The 20,621-nt window shown below is 34.3% G+C and overlaps 1 protein-coding gene across 4 annotated transcripts in view; it reads left to right on the forward strand.

The window, feature by feature from the left end:
* The window catches only part of LOC129747104 (clavesin-1-like), a 94,704-nt gene that overhangs the window by 50,827 nt on the left and 23,256 nt on the right, over positions 1-20,621 (forward strand). The window contains exon 1 of one of the 4 annotated variants that reach the window (XM_055741128.1): positions 9,196-9,426. The exons of the other annotated variants lie outside the window; for them this stretch is intronic. Within the exon in view, the coding sequence (XP_055597103.1) occupies positions 9,415-9,426 (12 nt within the window). The 5' untranslated portion in view covers positions 9,196-9,414. Of the gene's footprint in view, positions 1-9,195; positions 9,427-20,621 lie in introns of those variants that run through there. 4 annotated transcript variants of the gene reach the window in all.

The following is a 20,621-nucleotide window of genomic DNA, read 5'->3' on the forward strand; positions in this document are numbered from 1 at the left end:
AATTTTTAATATAAAAAAAGCCCCTTTGTGATGCCATATATAAAAAAGTTATATATCATTCTGAATTGAATTTTCAAAAAAATGTCGAATGCCATTTTGACAATATATTAACTAAGGTATTTTATCTCTGAAATTAGAAAATCTAGGCGAACAAAATCTTGATCTTTTATGATATAAAGATTAAAGGATATAAAATAGTCAAAATCAGGTTTAAGTTTTGAATCAGATGCAGTGAAAATTTCAAAATTTTAAAATTATGTGAGCCGTAGCATAAATTTCATGATAATTTTTATTTTTGAGTTTCATAACTAATTATTGGGGATTTTTATTTATTATCTGACGGGTTTGCGCCGGGGGTATTCAGATTTTCCCCAAAATTGAAAATTTGGTTCATTTTTGCGACTTAAAAACACATGTATTTTTTCAGATTTCTAACATTTTTATTTTTTGAGTTAGCTTCGGTTAGATTTTTTTGTCAATAAAAAATAACCATCTTTCAAAGCTACATAACTCTGTTGTTTCTCAACGGAAATTATAAAATAGCACATCAAAATGCATTGAAATTTTATCAGCTTTCCAAATAGAATAGTTGAAAAAAATTAAATAATGACCTTCAACATGAAAAGTTGTAAATAAACTTTAAATGGCGTCTAAAAGTACCGTCTGCACCACCGAATATTTTGCAAAAAATACCATTGTATAGCTCGATTTATGATGCAACTTTCATCTGAAGACACCAAAGTGGGCCATTAACACCTTGAAGAGTTATGAAAGAAATAATGACAATAAATCTCTTTTTTTGCATCGAAAACAAACAATGGTCGAACAACTGCACTCACATATGGAGATAGCAAGCACTTCTAACAACATGGAAACAAAAGAACTTATCAAAGCTGGTAAAAACACTGTTTTTTCGTCCTTTTCAGACTGCCCTTACTCGCATAACAGTCCCATATGAATTTTCGTCATTTTAGGTCAACATATGGCTTCAACATAAAAGACTAAAAAAAGAGGTTTTGTCTAGAAATTTCGAAAAAAAAAATCAATTCGTGGCTGTTCTATATGAAATATACCTGAATAACAGTCCCATATGTGAAATACCATGGATTTGGTTGCTTTTCAATGCTTCTTTCGGCGAAATAGTCTTTGGTTTATTGCTTTGAATCATTTAAACATTTTTTTAACTCACTTGATGTCGAATGATGCACACTAGTTTTCGAAGGCAGGTCTGACTTTATAAGGAATGGATTCCTGAGCGAAAAACTATCGGATGCAATAAAAAATCGTAAAAAGATTCAACTTACAATGTGGAATTCATGATATTTTTTTTGCAAAAGTATGTTTCTTTTTCTGACAATTGCATTTAGAAGTTCAAAAATTATCAAATTTAAGTCTTAGTATGGGACTGTTATGCTAGTAGATTCGAAAAAGGTTTCAAATATGGTCCCATAATACAGTCCCATAATGAATAAAAATGGTGCTCTCGACCTTACCAATAACCCAATTTCGAAAATTTCAGGCCTAACGATTTATTATGACAACCTAGAAACGATTTTCGTCTATGCTGAAAGTGGTGGTCACAATTTAAAAATGTATTCCAAAACAGAAAAAGCTGATTGTCTCGCTTGCTTATATTTGTATAATGGGACTGTTATGAAAGAAGGGGCGGTAGATTGTTGCAGCTTAACTGACTTCATGTTATATCCAAAAATCTAATAACGTATTCGTTTATACCCAGTTTTGCACCAGGTCACAACAAGTTGTGCACATTTTACTGTCATTTTTAGAAGTTTATGCGCTAAGTTTTGCATCCGTAACTCCCCAGATTTGATTTAAAATGGACGGTGGAACACTGAAGATTCGTGTGTGAGCGATCGAGGTAGCAAAACACTTACGACGAATTATGTTCGTTCTAGTATGGTAAACCTCAAAACTGGGCGAATGTAGAAAACGAATACGGTAAAAGTATCATATTTGCATCATTTTACAGCCTGGGCTGGCCATACTGAGCTCTTTGATTATTTCTACAACATTTGTGCCATTTTCTCATACTTTTTGTTCAATGGGAAAGGATTTTGGTGTCCAGTGCTTAGCTCCCGATATAAAAACTGTGTAAAGCATGTCTATATTTCATTTTTTTAATCACATTTTTGTGATCCCAAACACAGGGACTTAACCTTCTACAATTGGCATTGATTATGCTTCACAATGATCTTTGATCGAAAAATTAATAAGTTATATAATATATGACCAGGTTGTAAAAGCAACATTCCCATTATTAGTTATATCACATAAACAATACGGTACTCAGAATTTTGGTAAAAATTTTAAGTCAGTTTTGCTGCAATCACTCTACAAAGCACGAAAAAGTAGTGTTTTTTACCTGCTTTGGTAAGTTATTTTGTTTCCATGTTGTTATAAGTGCTTGCTATCTTCATATGTGAGTGCAGTTGTTCCACCATTGTTTGTTTTCGATGCAAAAAAAGAGATTTATTGTCATTCTTTCATAACTCTTCAAGGTGTTAATGGCCCACTTTGGTGTCTTCAGATGAAAGTTGCATCATGAATCGAGCTATACAATGGTATTTTTTGCAAAATATTCGGTGGTGCAGACGGTACTTTTAGACGCCATTTAAAGTATATTTACAACTTTTCATGTTGAAGGTCATTATTTAATTTTTTTCAACTATTCTATTTGGAAAGCTGATAAAATTTCAATGCATTTTGATGTGCTATTTTATAATTTCCGTTGAGAAACAACAGAGTTATGTAGCTTTGAAAAGTGGTTATTTTTTATTGACAAAAAAATCTAACCGAAGCTAACTCAAAAAATAAAAATGTTAGAAATCTGAAAAAATACATGTGTTTTTAAGTCGCAAAAATGAACCAAATTTTCAATTTTGGGGAAAATCTGAAGACCCCCGGCGCAAATTGTCAGATAATAAAAAAAAATCCCCTATTCAATTCAAATTCATTATCTCGCTTGTATTCTGAAATCAAAGATTTGTTGCAATATTTTGATTTTCATTTCGGACTAGCTGATTTTACCCGACCTGACCTTGCTTGGGTTCACATAAGAAATAAACCAAAATGAGTCGTTTGACTTTTTAATGTTTTGAAAGCTTTTTATTCATCATTATAACAAATTTGACCATGTTTGGTCATACAGGCTTTGTAAGTTTTATAAGTATTTTTAAAGTTTTGATTGGGATAATTAACAAATTGTTTTCATATTATTGAAAAACTAATAGTTATGAGGTTGACCAATAGAAATTTTCAATAATTTCCCTCGAATGTTTATTCATCCTATCACGAAAAACATTTTAAATTTAGGTTGCCAGACTGCCCGGATTTTTTCGGACTAGTCCGCATACTTATTTGATACAAAATCTGAGAAAAGTCCGGTCCGGCTCGGTTATCCGGATTTCGTTGGAAAAAGCCCGAAGTTTGCCCGGATTCATTTACATTATTTTTAAAATGTAACAAAAAACTAAAATTGAGTTATTATAATTTTTCATTTTTATGTCCAAAAAGAAATTATAATGACAAGTTTAATCCAAATAATCATGTAATCATGATTTGTGTTTTGGAAGCCTAAAATACGATTTCAAATCTGCTGATGTGGTTTGATGACATAAAATTTGCCCGGATATTGTCTGCATGTTTTCAATGTGCATTTTTAGTTTTCAGTCCAAATATCATTATTGTTTTATTTTCAGTCCAAATAGTTATTCATATGAAGAAGTAAATTCATAATGAAGATGAATCATTTAGTGGTAAGAATAAGGTTTAGCAAATGCTTCGGTGGCTTTTACTTAGCTCGAGATCAAGCAAAGGAAAAGCTCAAAGCGTTTGCTTAATTTGGTATGAATAAACATTTGCTTAGCGGATGTGTACTAAAACTTAAGAACATGGCTTTTGCTTTGAAAATAAGAGCTATCCAACAAGCAGAATCTGTAGATTTCTTAAGTAAATTAAAATAAGACGCTCAGAAAATTTAAAGGACGGCTAAAACAGCCACGATTGCGATGCGGGTGGTGGGCGTAAAACGATCGGAATGTATTTTAGGTAATGCATGACAAGCTTTTCAGGAATTGAAAACCGTTAAAAATTTTTAAAATGTTGTTCCAAGTTTGGGTTAATTGGAATTTCTTCCACTATTCTCGGTAATCTGAAATTTTTGCTATTCGATTTGTTCAATTTCATGTAAGACGAATCATTCCATACAACGCCAAGAATATGACAAAAACTTTGGGTTTTTACTTCTACTTTTATTTATCCATGTTGAAAATGGCTATTTGAATTGTTTTGAAGTGCAATATTGCCAATTTGATAAATTTATGACGTTACAAAAGAATTTTTTATAAGAAAAGTTTGCTACCGAGCATGCTTAGAAAATAAAGCAATTACTTGAAGATTTGTTGAGCAATTGCTTCAGATTTGGGCTTCATTCATACCAAACTAGCTTGTTCTAAAAGTAAAAGATTCTGTCTGAGAAAACAGCTGTCAAAACCAAATTTATTCATAGCAAGCGAAGCAATTGCTTTATGTGACTACTCGACTGCTCGATTCGGTTTAGCAAAAGCAATTGCTAGGTTTTTTTTCATACCACCTATTGTATCCACATTTTACACCACAGCATACTCTTGTACATTCTCAACGCCACTCAGCGGCTGTAGGGACCACTTTGAAAATCACTGTTCTGATCAATATAGATATTCCTAACAGGCGAATAATATTGTTTTCGTACTTAATGGAGGCTCATTATTGCAATCAAATACTTCGCAGTAGAAGGAACATAAACTACCTCCAAAAATATAATTTTTAATGCTCAGCAAGCTTTGATTTTCTATCCAGCACACACGAGGTGATATGAAAAAAAAACCTAGCAATTGCTTTTGCTAAAGCAAATCGAGTAGTCGAGTGGTCACTAAGCAATAGCTTCGGTTGCTATGAATAAAGTTTGTTTTGACAGCTGTTTTCCCTGACAGAATCTTTTACTTTTAGAACAAGCTAGTTTGGTATGAATAAAGCCCAAATATAAAGCAATTGCTCGACAAATCTCCAAGCAGTTGCTTTATTTTCTAAGCATGCTCGGTAGCAGACTTTTCTAATAAAAAATTCTTTTATAACGTCATTAATTTATCAAATTGGCAATATTGCACTTCAAAACAATTCAACATGGATAAACAAAAATAGAAGTGAAACCAAATTTTTTTTTCATATTCTTGGCGTTGTATGGAATGATTCGTCTAACCTGAAATTGAACAAATCGAATAGCGAACATTCCAGATTACCGGGAATAGTGGAAGAATTCCCAACTGGCCCGAACTTGGAATAACATTTTGATAATTTTTAACGATTTTTTTTAAAGTTTCAACAAAACAAACATTTCTTATTGATTTTAAAGTAGCTAATTTTAATTGGCAGAACATTTTGTTTTTCAGGTGAACTAACTGTTTCTTGCTTGCCAGACCAATTGGAATTGTCCTATCAAAAAACGAACATTTCAACCTGCGCTTTTGAGAGCTTGTCATGCATTAGGTACCTAAAATACTTTTCGATCGTTTTTACCCGCACCGCTGAGATCGTGGCTGTTTTAGCCGTAATTTTCAATTTTCTGATCGTTCTATTTTAATTTACTTAAGAAAACTACAGATTCTGCTTGTTGGATAGCTCTATTTTTAAAGCAAAAACTATGTTCTAAAGTTTCAGTACACACCCGCTAAGCAAATGTTTATTCATACCAAACTAAGCAAATGCTTTGAGCTTTTCCTTTGCTTGATTGTCGAGCTAAGTAAATGCAACCGAAGCAATCGCTAAACCTTAAAGGGTGATCGGTCAAAATTTGGTCAAGGGAAACTGCGTGTAAATCGGTGAAATCATTTATTTAAAAAATCAAATTAAATTTCTGTTTCAAGTTTAATTAGTATAAAACTCAAGAAAAATATTCGGTTAGGCTTCCGCTTTTCCAAATCCGAATTGCCGGGCCTTACACTTAACCCCTGCCATCAGATTTTGTACAGCCACCTTGTCCACCTTCTTCGCCGCAGAAAGCATGTTTGCCTTGAACTGCTGCTCGTCCTTAGCAGTTTTTTGGTCTTTTTTAGGTTCCGCTTGACAATAGCCCAGTATTTCTTAATTGGGCGGAGCTCTGGCGTGTTGGGAGGGTTCTTGTCCTTGGGAACTGCACGTTGTTGGCGGCGTAGCACTCCATGGCCCTTTTACCGTAATGGCAAGATGCCAAATCCGGCCAAAACAGTACGGAACAACCGTGTTTCTTCAGGAAAGGCAGCAGATGTTTATTCAAACACTCTTTCACGTAAATTTTTCGGTTGATAGTCCCGGAAGCTATGAAAATGCTGCTTTTCTAGCCACAGGTACAGATGGCTTGCCAAACCAGATATTTCTTCGCGAACCTTGACAGTTTCATGTGCTTGAAAATATCTGTTACCTTTCCCCTTCCTTTTGCCGTATAAAACCCCTGTAAAGGAAGCTGATTGTAGTCGGCTTTGAAGTAGGTTTCGTCGTCCATTATCACGCAGTCAAACTTCGTCAGCGTCGTCGTGTACAGCCTCCCGGATCGCGCTTTGGCCGTCGTATTTTGTTTATCATCGTGATTTGGAGTCACTGCCTTCTTGTAAGTCGATAGTCCGGCTCGTTTTTTGGCTCGATGCACGGTTGTAGACGATACACCCAGCTTATTTGCGGCATCTCGGAGAGAGGTTTAGGGTTTCGCTTGAAACTACCGGCAACTCTCTTTGTCGTCTCAGCGGCTTCCGGTTTTCGATTTCCCCCCATTCCAGATTTCCTGGCTGTCGACAAACGTTCCCCAAACACTTTAATTACCTTTGTAACGGTTGATTTGGCGAAATGCAAAGCTGGCAATTACGTGCGAGTAGCTCGGATTTTCGCGATGCGTGAGCAAAATTTTTATACGCTGCTCTTCTTTCTTGGACGGCATTTTGAACTGAAGAGTGAATTCCAAAATCAAAACAGGAGCAACATTCTACACACACACACCTTCAAAATGAGGGGTGTTCAGGTTTTTTAAATGCAAAATTGAAAGAAATACGTCAAGTTGATATTGACCAAATTTAACGGATAACTTTTAATTTTTATCATTAGAGGAAGTTGACAATAATTATTTTTAAAAAAGCTTAAACCAATTGAGGCACTTAGGATCAGAGGGGTGCAAGTGATTTTTTATCAAAACTGAGATAAACTGTTTTTTGGATAGTTAAAGTATAGATTAACATTCTGTAGAAGACACAGGTCAAACGAAAAATTATTTCGATATTTTTAAGCTATTTATAAAAAAACGTGTCAATGAAAATCCTGTTTCGTTTGGTGTCAGAAGGGTGCAAGTGCACTTGCACCCTTCTGACACCAAAGGATTATACTTTTAGGCTGATTTCATTAGAACGTATACATTTTTGTCAGTTGAAAACAACATCATCTAGCTCCGAATAGGATTTTCTACTGGTTCTAACCAGGATAATCCAAAGTCCTCAGATAGAGAAGTGATGAAAATAGATTCAGGTGTAACTTCGTCGGCATAAAAAACTCATAGTTATGTATACAAAAAATTCTAAAATATTTTTTTTATGGCAAATTTAGCCAATGCTAATAGGGATAAAAGGCAAACACAAAACGCACTTAACAATATTTTTTTGGCAAATATATCTAAGAAAAATCTTTCGGATGAAAGCTCAGAGGATTTAAATAACTGTTTAGGAAAGAGGCCTGGTATAATTAGACCAAAAAAGAAAAATTAAACATCCACGGTTCGTCTGGAAAATCAGAAGGTGCTGCTGCTGCAGTTGCTAGCGAGAATGAGTCCATTCCTGGAGAGTCAACTGGCCATTCATCAAGACCCCAAAGACGCCAACGAAATCAGTCAGTCTGGAAACTCATCTTGCGATAAAAAGCTACGAAACCAAGGGGAAGCGTACGTTGGTTCTACCGGAAAAAGCGACCAGCTAAACAGTTAATTCCAATGAATGAACACATATGCAGGTATTCTTGTGTATCCACCATTAAGGAAAAAGAGAGATTGAAAGTTTTCAACAAATTCTGGGAATTAGGATAGTGGAACTTGCAAACCTCGTTCATTATGAGTTGCATAGAAATTTGAAGCCCGAAAACGTAGAAAATTAAATGTGTGAACAAAAACAAAACATCTAGTATCATACTGAAAATACTCGTTACATACAGGTTCCAAAAGGATGCTATCATATTGTTTGGAGTCAGAGGGGTGCAAGTGTCATTCTTGGGGTCAGAAGGGTGCAAGTGAAAAATATCAATAAAAGTAGTTCGCCGTTTTAACATAAATATCGCAAAAACTTTGGTTTTTCTTTCAGAATCTTTCATTTTAGACCTCATGAGACACACTCCATCGAAAATTTAGTAGAAAAATTGATTCGATAATTTTGATTTTGAAAAAAAACTTTGAGGCCCGTTTTCTCGAAATCATCATTTCGGCACTTGCACCCCTCTGATCCTAAGCGCCTCAATTATAAAAAAAAATGCTGGCTTAAGATTAAATTGAAAAAAAAAGTTTTTCGAACTTTCATTTCGTTAAGCTCAAGTTTACGTAAACCGTACATCGCACAGTGCCATCATATTTTGCTAAATAATGAACATTTAGAAAATATTGTTAATATTTTTGACATTTTAACTCCTTTAACCCCTTGTGCGAGACTGTTGAATTCAGCAAGAAATCAACTCTTCCAAGTACATACATATTTACAGAACGCAATTGAAGTAGCTGCTTGCGTCCCTTGCACCCCTTTCCTGACTTCCGCCTCAGCTAGATAATTTTTTCTCAGTTTCTCCTCCAAATCATATTTGGCTCCCCCTGCATCAATTGCCGAAACATTGAATTCCTCCATTAACTCCGGTGGAGCGCGTAATGGGAAGGGCAGTTTAAAGCATTTTTGGTGGTCGTCTCGGTAGATTCATAACGGGAAACGCGCGGCTGCGTAGCGCAAGGGGGTAATGAGCGCACGCATATGCACCGAGAGAATGTGTGTAGTAATAAATGGCTTCACGTTCAACCAAACTTAAGCGCATGGAGGTTCTCTCCTACAACCGTCAATGGTCTCCCTGCCGCCATTATTGCTTCTTCAGATCGGTCCACGGCATGATGGGATCGTTCGGTTGGACGGATCAATAATTGGAAACCACGTGCTGACCAGTCAGTCTTCTGAGGCATTCGAAAGCGCGCGCTCACTCGCGATCTCGCCTTACTCTACCATTATTATCGTCCGTCATCATCGTTCGAGACCGGCGCGAATATTCGGCGATCGACGCGATCCGTGGTTTTGGTGAATGAGAAGTTTTGCTCGATTCGACTGCGTCGTAGAGCCCATATGATTTCGGTAGTGATTGTTGCCGCAGGATTCAAGCAAAATGTTCAAAATGGTAATAGTTATTGTGTTTATGGAGGTTTTTATAGATAAGATGGTTCAAGTGTGAAACAAAAAAAAATTAAAGGTGAAAAAGTTATAGAAGTGGATTCGAGGAATAAGAGTGCTTCTCGTGGATCCATTTTGTTCTTTTTCCTCTTAGCAATGGATAATTGTAATTAAACTTGTTTATACATTGGGATTGCACTTTTTTCATAAGAAATTTGAACTTAGTTAATAATGCAAACAAAAAAATCAAGTGAAAAAAAATTATCTGCTTCGGTAGAATAAAATGTGGTTTGAATTTCATTTGGTTCAAATTTTACTCTCTTTGTAAAAATGACAAAAATGACAAAAATGACAAAAATGACAAACATGACAAAAATGACAAACATGACAAAAATGACAAAAATGACAAAAATGACAAAAATGACAAAAATGACAAAAATGACAAAAATGACAAAAATGACAAAAATGACAAAAATGACAAAAATGACAAAAATGACAAAAATGACAAAAATGACAAAAATGACAAAAATGACAAAAATGACAAAAATGACAAAAATGACAAAAATGACAAAAATGACAAAAATGACAAAAATGACAAAAATGACAAAAATGACAAAAATGACAAAAATGACAAAAATGACAAAAATGACAAAAATGACAAAAATGACAAAAATGACAAAAATGACAAAAATGACAAAAATGACAAAAATGACAAAAATGACAAAAATGACAAAAATGACAAAAATGACAAAAATGACAAAAATGACAAAAATGACAAAAATGACAAAAATGACAAAAATGACAAAAATGACAAAAATGACAAAAATGACAAAAATGACAAAAATGACAAAAATGACAAAAATGACAAAAATGACAAAAATGACAAAAATGACAAAAATGACAAAAATGACAAAAATGACAAAAATGACAAAAATGACAAAAATGACAAAAATGACAAAAATGACAAAAATGACAAAAATGACAAAAATGACAAAAATGACAAAAATGACAAAAATGACAAAAATGACAAAAATGACAAAAATGACAAAAATGACAAAAATGACAAAAATGACAAAAATGACAAAAATGACAAAAATGACAAAAATGACAAAAATGACAAAAATGACAAAAATGACAAAAATGACAAAAATGACAAAAATGACAAAAATGACAAAAATGACAAAAATGACAAAAATGACAAAAATGACAAAAATGACAAAAATGACAAAAATGACAAAAATGACAAAAATGACAAAAATGACAAAAATGACAAAAATGACAAAAATGACAAAAATGACAAAAATGACAAAAATGACAAAAATGACAAAAATGACAAAAACGACAAAAATGACAAAAATGACAAAAATGACAAAAATGACAAAAATGACAAAAATGACAAAAATGACAAAAATGACAAAAATGACAAAAATGACAAAAATGACAAAAATGGAAAAAAATGATAAAAATGACAAAAAATGACAAAAAATGCAAAAATGACATACATGATAAAATTGACAAAAATGATAAAATTGATAATATGGAAAAATTGACATAACTGACAGATTTCTTCTTATCAAAAATTTATTTCTATTAAAATAATCTCATGCGTTAAAAGATTTTCAGTTGAACGTAGCCAGTTGAAGCGCTCGAAAATTATAATCACTGCATTGGTTGCAGTTTAAGTTTCACCATTCTCGATCCTAGAGCGCGACCTGCTACCTACCCTTGTATCTTGTTGGGCCAGTTACTTTCTATTTCATTGTGGTTTAGATTGGACTCATTTGGTGGCACGTGCGCCATGCTCGATTATGGATCTCCTGACATCACTATCATGTCTTTGTTTTGGAGCTTATTCATGTTAGTATGAATGAAAGAGCTAAACAAGAATTAGCGCTAGAAGAGTTAGGGGAAAAAACTTTTGATAACCTCAAAGAATGTCAAGTGCAGCTTTAAGTAACTAAGTGGAATTTCAAAATATTATCAATGAGCTGAGGACAGTAGACTGAGTCGATTTCGGGTCATTTTTGTAATTCTCAAACCCTGGGGTCTGGAAAGCTTCGTCTTGGTTTAAAACTCATGTACGATTTTTGCCCTTATTTTTAAGTATCGTATACATGAGTAAATTTGAACTTTTTGGTTTGTAAAGTTCAAATTTACTCATGTAATTGTACTTAAAAATTCTGCAAAAAATCATGGATGAATTTCGTACCAAATCGAAGCTCTTAAGCCCCCAGATCAAAAATTACCTCAAATCGACTCAGTCTAATGTCCATTTCAATAGTCAAAATTAGAATTCCGAATCGTCCATCCCATTTGTTTTGTTGGTTTTGCCATCCAAAGTGTTCCTTAGCCATTGATTGTTCTGTGTTTCTTTCATAGAATTGTCTTCAAGGTGAGAAGTATTTTAGATGACTTTTCCCAGTTCTTCTCAGCCTAGAATAGATGTTTAACGTTTTTTTTCTCCAGTTCATCGAATCAGCTACATAGATGAGGCATAAATACAGAGCCAATAATAATAGTCTTTAATTAGATATCCATCATTTGTGCTGATCTCTCGGATTGAATGTCGAATAAATCTTTCGCCTTTTACCATCACTTCAGTCGATGGCTTTGACTTTGGCGGAGTTTGTACGTACACGTAGGCTGAGTGTGATTATTTTGGCCTTGATTTTGGCGTTTGAAGAATAATGGTTTTGTATGTACATGGCTAAGTGCTGTACTGCAGCAGAAGTTTGGGACGTGACCTGACCAAGACTTGAAAATGGAGGTGCTGTGCACATTATAATAGATTTGATGGTCTGGCTGTTTTTTTTTCTAGGATGTTCAATTGCTTTGTTGTTGTTCATGACTTTTGACAATATCAGAAAAAAACGGAACTGCAAGGAACTTGGCTAGCCCCAAACATCATTTTAAGCAACAAATTCTAAATGAAACGCAACTCTGCAAGTTTATTTTCATCTTACATTGAAGCATTCGTTAAATGTTTGTGAATGTTTATTAGGGTGTTTCACATTTCAACATTTTTCGAATTTTATAAAAAGTTTATTTGTTGATCAAAATGAACTTGTAAGATTTTGCAGGTAAAAAAGGTTGTGATACTTGGATTTTGTATGGAAAATGCCAAAAAAGTGTTCGTAGAGTGTCATTTTTTTTGGTTTTTCTGGAATGTTTTATTTTTAAACATTGCAAAACAAAATTCAATATACGAAGCGCACTGAAAAATTTTCTGACTTAAATTTTGCCAACGACCGTAAAGCGCTTGAAGTAGAGAGAAAAAAAGTTTTAGCGTCGCAAACAGAGTGTTCTGTTTTCATAAAAAAAATAATGATAATCTAGAAAAACTGTCAGATTTCCAAAAGTGAATTGCGCATTGTTCAGGAATATTGTTCTAGCTAGAATGTTATTGATTTCAGACTTTCATAGTTTTTAGGTGAATTGACATACTTTGAATTTTCTATGGTTTGCCTTTTTTAACCGTAATCCGCTTTTGAGTGTCAATATGATACTATTGGCAGTTTGACGGCTTGTAACTCTATTAGGGTGCACCCAAATAAAACAATTTCATCTGAGACTTCTTGAAATCTTCAATTTTGCGTGATACTTTCTTTTTGGACGCACCCTGAAAACTCAGAAAAAAAAATTCCTAATCAGACCTTGAGTGTCAATTTGACACTCCTCCCTTAAAACCAACATATCTCTCTTGATTTCCAACCAAATTTTCAAATTAATAGTTTTTGAAACCTCGTAATGTATCTGCCAGACATTATTCACCTACAACACTTCAGTTTTCCGTTGTTCAGAAAAAAACATGCTTCGGATCAAAGTTTGTAGATCAGTTATGAAATGCCTAAAATAATTTCACTTAGTGTCCAAAAAAGTTAAAGTTAAAAGTTGAAGTTATAATTAAAAGTTTTTTTCCGAATCATATAATTAAAAGTTTTTTTCCGAATCATGTTTTTTATGATTTTTTTCTTAGACTTTGAATAACGGAAAACTGAAGTGTTGTAAGTGAGTTATGTCTGACAAACATATTTGAGTTACGTTACGAGGTTTCCAAAACTATAAATTTTGTAAAAAACGCGTGGCGAATCAGCGAGATATGTTGGTTTTAGTCAGGAGTGTCAAATTGACACTCTAGGGACTCTAACAGGTAAAAATTTCAGGGACGGATGAGGGTTAAGTTAGGTATTATAAATTTAGAGCTACCATATGCAATTAATTTGCAAAAAATTATTAACTTTAATTAAATTTAGTTATTTTTTATGCTCAACATTATTCCAAGAGATGGAATAAGAACTTCAAAGATTGTACAATTCACTGTTGGAATTAACTCAGAGTAAGTAACTCTAAACTTCTGGTAACCTTAAAAAAATTCAAATCATAGAAAATAACAACAACAAACAAACAACATTCGCTGGTTTGCATCGCATCGCACTCACTATGTCATTGAAAATCCGGACAGTTTGGTGGATTAATACTTTTTTCAACAAAATCGATCTTGTTCTCCTTATACCACTTAACGACATCCCGGCTGTAGTGGCAGCTTGCCAGGTCCAGCCAGAACTTCACCAGACCTTTGTGGGACCGAATGAATGGCAAAACCCTCTTCTGGAGACATTCTTCTTTGTAAATATTTCCATTCATTGTGTCCCCAGTGATGAAAATCTGAGTCTTCTTCTCACAACTACGGATCCCTTGCCATATCATCAACTTACGAGCAAATTTATCTGCGAAAACAACCTTGAATCTACCCGCAACATTCCCTTTACGCTTCGCAAGGTAAAATTTGTTATCTGGTATTTATCCAATAGAGTAAAGTGGGGCAAGAGTACGCACTTAGTTGTGTACTTATTGTATCTCTTCGAAGATCAAAGTATCGATCATAGTAATAAAACCAAATTAAAGTAAGGCTCTTTACCTTGATTGTATAACGCAAAAAGTTTTGATTATGTTTGTAAACATTGATAAAAAAATCATATTTTTCAAAAATTACCAAAGCGTACTCTTACCCCAACAGTGGGGCAAGAGTACGCATGAGGTGGGGCAAGAGTACGTATAAAATAAGCTCATTGTATTCCATTCTGGTCCGGTGTAAATGAGGTCTTGAATAATTATAATCGTTTATTAACCAAAACAAAACCTTTATTTCATAAACAATAGTTAAAATAAAACAGTGGATAACGCTGTTCGCTTCAGCAAATGCAAAGGCGAAGCGACGCAAATCACTGAAAGTCGGACCGTAAAAAGCACTGTGCAGCGCTCTGCAGTGATTTACGAGATCCTCTGACTGCTGAGGAGTAAAACTGAAGTGAATTGTCCATGGCTTTTAGCACCGAATCCCTGGTTGAGCAAAATGATTGTTATTCACAATTCAATACAAAAATATCTTCTGTTGATTACCTCCTTAAGGCGTTTACGCAAGGTTGATTCCGAAGTCCCGAGGCTTTCAGCAATCCGGTGCTTCGATTCTCCATCCTTCAACCGCTGCCTGGCGTTTTCCAGCATCTCCGGAGAGCAAATCTTCCGGCTAGTTTTCCTTTTGTACGTCCTGATTATTGAAAACTTGATTATTCTTTCGGTTAGCTTTCCAAATGCTATCAAAAAGACGAAGGAAACCAACGCGTACTCTTGCCCCACCAAACCTGCGTACTCTTGCCCCCTACGACCATTTGTGAAAAAAGCTAAAAGTGCTAAAAATTCCGATCATATCCTGGCATGAGTGTTCCACAGATTTAATCTATATTAATTATGTGTCCTTTGTCACGTATGCAGATTTTATTAGCGAATTTCCACGAAGCGTAATAATGTTTCCTAATACGCATAAAATTACATAAAAATCGGAAAAACTAAAACTTATCTCATTTCTCTGACGTGCGCGAACCAAACCACAAACAAAAACACATATGATCAGCTGACTCGATGACCTGTCAAACCGGTACAGTGTTGCTAGTTTCAGTGTTGTCGTTTACTGTAAAAGCCTAGTGCTTACTCTTTCCGCCTACGTACTCTTGCCCCACTTTACTCTATCCATTTTGACGTAAGATTCGTCGTCCATAAAAATGCATCCGTTGTACTTGGTCAACACTTTCTCGTACAACTTCCTTGCCCTGGTTTTGGCAACCAGGTTTTGTTTCAGCGTCCTGTTGGGGTGTTTGCTTGCATGATACGACCGCAAGCCTTCTCGCAAACAAATTCGTCGAGCTGTACTGTGGTTCGTCTTGAGCTTTTCCGCCAAATCACGCAAGGAGATTCCAGGATTATTGTGAACTGATCGAATTACCTTTGCTCGCAGCTTCCGGTCATGTGTTCCCTTTTCACGCCTGGTTTGTTTTGCTCGATCCACCGTAAGGGTCTCCCGGTAACATTGCAGCACCGAATTTACAGTCGATTTCAGATATTTCAGGAATTGCGCGATCTTTACCCCTGACCACGTCGGTTTCACTACGTGAGTGTGCAGAATTTTCTCTCGCCTTTCGCGTTCCATCGTCGATGACTTTTGACTGACTGCTTCAATCTTGATGAAATTTTCACCACTAAGTAAACAAACCATCCGGATCAAAACACTGTCAATAGATTCGCGATGTGACAACCAGGGGCGCTGCAGTAAATGAAAAGATGCGACAAGATTCTATGTGAAACAGACTTTAAATCAGATCAATTTGCCATTTGAGCGTTTTTTTTTTGTTTTTTTCTTCTGTTTTCCACCCATGGACCTAGAATATTCCTCTTAAGCGGACCATACATTACAAAATGGCGTATACAAATTCGATTATTCCACGACGATTAATTGATTCTATGCTCGCCCACACACGAGACAAACAAATTTCGCGCGAACACAAACGATTGCCGGCGAAAAAAACAACAGCAAAAACAAAAAACCACCTCCACCGCGGTTGGGGCTGAGTAAATGGCCTGAAATTTGTACAAACAGCACCATACATCTTGCCACAGAGGATGGTCTGTACAAAATATTTCGATCCCGACCGATTTTACTCAAACCGTTTGCGCGATCATTCAAGCAGTGCCATACACGATGCAAATCGTATGAACAGCGACAAAATTTCATCGCATTTGCACAAATGTGGTGTAGTCTTTGGCCCGCTTAAATGGCCTAAAATTTGTACAAACTGCACCATGCCACAGAGGGTTAGTAAGCTGCAGAAATAGAAGAATACGACTCGATACTAAGTGGTACAAGCCTTAAGCCTAGATGTCTAAGCACGATTTAAAATGAAAAGTATAAACACAGTTTGGGAGCAAATTTTTTTTTTCACTTTTATGTTCTTTGAAGTCTTTTTTAAAAGTGCAGAAATTAAAAAAAAGATTCCCGTCAATCGTAGGTCAGTGATCTATTTTTTTTTATCAAAGACTGCTCATTAGCTTCAGCACAGACTGTTTCAATCAGTCTCGCTAGAGGACAATTTGGTGGGTTCATCTCATTCAGTACGATCTAGACTTTGTTGGATTAGTACCAAGCCATCGTGTCATTTGTGTATTGAATTAAATAATGTCAAATCCAGCCATACACTCTAATTCTCCTTGACTCAGATTTGAAGGAAAACAATTCAAAATGCGTCAAAACTGGGAAAACTCAAATTTTGATTAGGACGGCACAACTCAGAAATGAATTGTAGGGGTTTTCGCGAATTCTGAGTTGTTTTCAATCAGGCATTTTTAAAGAGCGTCTGAACGGCCTGAGCCAAAACAACTCAAAATTTCTAAAATTTTGAAACGTTTTCGGAAGGGATTATATTTTTTTGAAAAATAAATTGAAATTTCGAATGAAATAAAATACATAAAAAAAATATTTCTCGTCGCATTTTTTTTTCACCGAAGTTGGTGTGTGGCAATTAGCATATTCTACTGTTGACGAGCAGCATATTGCTTTATGCTAGGGTTGCCATCCGTCCCGCAAAAGCGGGACATGTCCCGCTTTTTTGGAAAATGTCCCGCCGTCCCGCTTTTTACTCGAAATGTCCCGCTTTTTTTTAAACTAAATTTTCAAATAAAAAAAAACAAGTTTGCCTACGTTTGATTAATTTTGCTTTATCAAAATTGTACGTCACACAAATAAGACGCTTGCTTTTTCTTTGATCCCTTATTTCTTTGGGAATGATCTTTTAAATTTTTCTACGCAAGTCCTTTTATTGTCTGATTTCTATTTCTCAAACAAGACATTGAATTTAAATTTGTAAAAAGAAATGGTTTTCAATTAAAAATATGTCATTTGCTTTGCATTTTTTCTTTGTCAAGCTCATTTGAGTATATGATAGTAACACATTGTGACACGCACGTCATACTATTTTTCTATTTTTGAAACTGGTGAGAATCACATGTAAATCAATGTAAAAAAGCATTTTCTTTATTCAAAATAACATTTATGCAGTTCAGTGTTCAAAATTGAAAATTTGGACACTGAAAACAGTATCGAAAAGTGCTACATTTCAGCACGACCAAATTTATTTTGAAGTTAAAAAATGAATTTTCAAGGGATTGTTGCGAATTTGCAAAAAATGGTGTATGCAACTCATTGCAAAACTCGTTTTTTTAGCACTCGACTTAATGATCCGACTCAGTAACCCTCGTTGGATAAATTTACGACTCGTGCTGAAAAACCACTTTTTGCAACTTTTTGTATAAATAACTCTTTGCACGACAAGACTTATAGCTTTTCAGTATTTAGACAAATTTCCAAAAAGATCTCATTTTGGGTAATGCTAGTGATAGATTACTGAAAAATGACACACTGATTTCGCACTAAAAACCGATTCTGGAGAATTCATTTGATTTTTATAATTTTGAAATCTTCTCAATCTTGAAACAAAGCTGATGTGACTTTCAAAGTGAAAAAAAAAATATGCTAATAAATATAGTGGAACTCTTTCCACAAACCAGAAACTTCAAGCTTATGAACATTTCATAATCAATCAGTGAATGCCTACATTTTACAAATACAAAAATTGATTACTTTGTATAAAATGTTAGCTGAATTGCCTACCTTATAAGACCCTTATCAAAGCATTTGTTTAGTCATGACATTCAATAGCAAGTATGGTAACACTAGTTTACAGCATTTTTGAACTCAGTAAACTGAAGGTCATTTCCAATGTAAAATCGGGCGCTGAATCCGAAAATGAAATTCAAAAAAATCTCAGTAGAACCGTTTTTGAGTTATACTCCAAATATGAAATTTCGAAAAAATTAAAAAAGTTCTTGTACTTAGATTAAAATATCTCGGACGGCACAACAGTAATTTGAAATCTCTCTTTTGCATATTGAAGGTGAATAAGTTATCTATCGATCATCTCAACACTGTTTTTGCGTTTGACCAACAGTATTGTTGATATTAGAGACTTTATGAGAAAAAAAATTATAAAAAACGCATTTTTTTAGAAAAAATTTTGTTTCAACGAAAGTTTTAGACTCGATGGTAGCATTTAAAAATCTGATTTTCTTTTGCGCTTAAATATCAATTTAAAACAAAGATTTTAAGTGCTTATTTATCAAAATCGGTTGAAAATTGAAGAAGTTATGGCTACTTTACCATAACTGAAATTTTTGGAGTTTTTAATAATTTAACGAACCGCAGTACACTTATCATAGTATAGGAAGAATGGAACATGATAAATCTCACTCGCTCTAAGTCAAAATTATTCATTAGCTTACCAGAAAGTCACATGCCAAATTTCAGGAAGATCTGACCATAGGGAGGGGTTGCTTAAGTTTTAAACGTAAATAAAATTTTGAGGTATTTTGCCCGGAAGGAATGAAAAATACTGGTTTTTCATCAATAACTTTTTTCATCACTAGCTGATTGTTTTTAATGGTTGATTTTCTTAAAGCCTAAGTTGAGACAAATATTTCACCCATAGACTGTAACTCGATTGGATTTGAAACAGAAAAGTTATTGCGGGTCAAAGATTGTATTTTGGTCGAAAATTGTCGTATAAAATGCAATGCGTAAAAAGTACTCATTGCGTATTGGACAAAATTTGCGGCCTTTGAACCGCAATAACTTTTCTGTTTCTAATCCAATCGAGTTGCAGTCTTCGGGTGAAATATTTGTCTCAACTTAGGCTTTAAGATAATCAACCATAAAAAACAATCAGCTAGTGATGAAAAAAGTTATTGATGAAAAACCAGTATTTTTCGTTCCTTCCGGGCAAAATACCTCAAAATTTTATTCTCGTTTGAGACTTAAGCAACCCCTCCCTATGGTCAGATCTTCCTGAAATTTGGCATGTGACTTTCTGGTAAGCTAATGAATAATTTTGACTTAGAGCGAGTGAGATATATCATGTTCCATTCTTCCTATACTATGATAAGTGTACTGCGGTTCGTTAAATTATTAAAAACTCCAAAAATTTCAGTTATGGTAAAGTAGCCATAACTTCTTCAATTTTCAACCGATTTTGATAAATAAGCACTTAAAATCTTTGTTTTAAATTGATATTTAAGCGCAAAAGAAAATCAGATTTTTAAATGCTACCATCGAGTCTAAAACTTTCGTTGAAACAAAATTTTCTCTAAAAAAAATGCGTTTTTTATAATTTTTTTTCTCATAAAGTCACTAATATCAACAATACTGTTGGTCAAACGCAAAAACAGTGTTCAGATGATCGATAGATAACTTATTCACCTTCAATATGCAAAAGAGAGATTTCAAATTACTGTTGTGCCGTCCGAGATATTTTAATCTAAGTACAAGAACTTTTTTAATTATTTCGAAATTTCATATTTGGAGTATAACTCAAAAACGGTTCTACTGAGATTTTTTTGAATTTCATTTTCGGATTCAGCGCCCGATTTTACTTTAAAAATGTTGGTCAGTTAATCAAGTTCATGATTTTTTTTAAATTTTGTAAACTAGTGTAATTATCAAGAAAATATCTCGACATTTTGTAAAACAAAAAAAAAACCACTTGTAATGCTGAAATTTTTTTCACCATTTATTTAATTTTTGTTTCAATCAATGTTGTTTTAACGTCTTTGTGTCTTTCGCACTTTTTTACCAACGCAAAGGCACTGAAATGCTTCAACTTTGTTCTATGTTTACGCCTGGATGTGAAATAATAGACGTTGGTTCGGAAGGCAGATGTTGTATTAACTGAAATATGCCTCCATTATCGATTTATAGAATTTTATACTTAACTAAAAAAGCACCGCACTTTTAGAGTAGGAAAAAAACATATTCACATATGT

Source organism: Uranotaenia lowii, chromosome 2 (assembly GCF_029784155.1).
Source record: "Uranotaenia lowii strain MFRU-FL chromosome 2, ASM2978415v1, whole genome shotgun sequence".
NCBI classification, from domain to species: Eukaryota; Metazoa; Arthropoda; class Insecta; order Diptera; family Culicidae; genus Uranotaenia; species Uranotaenia lowii.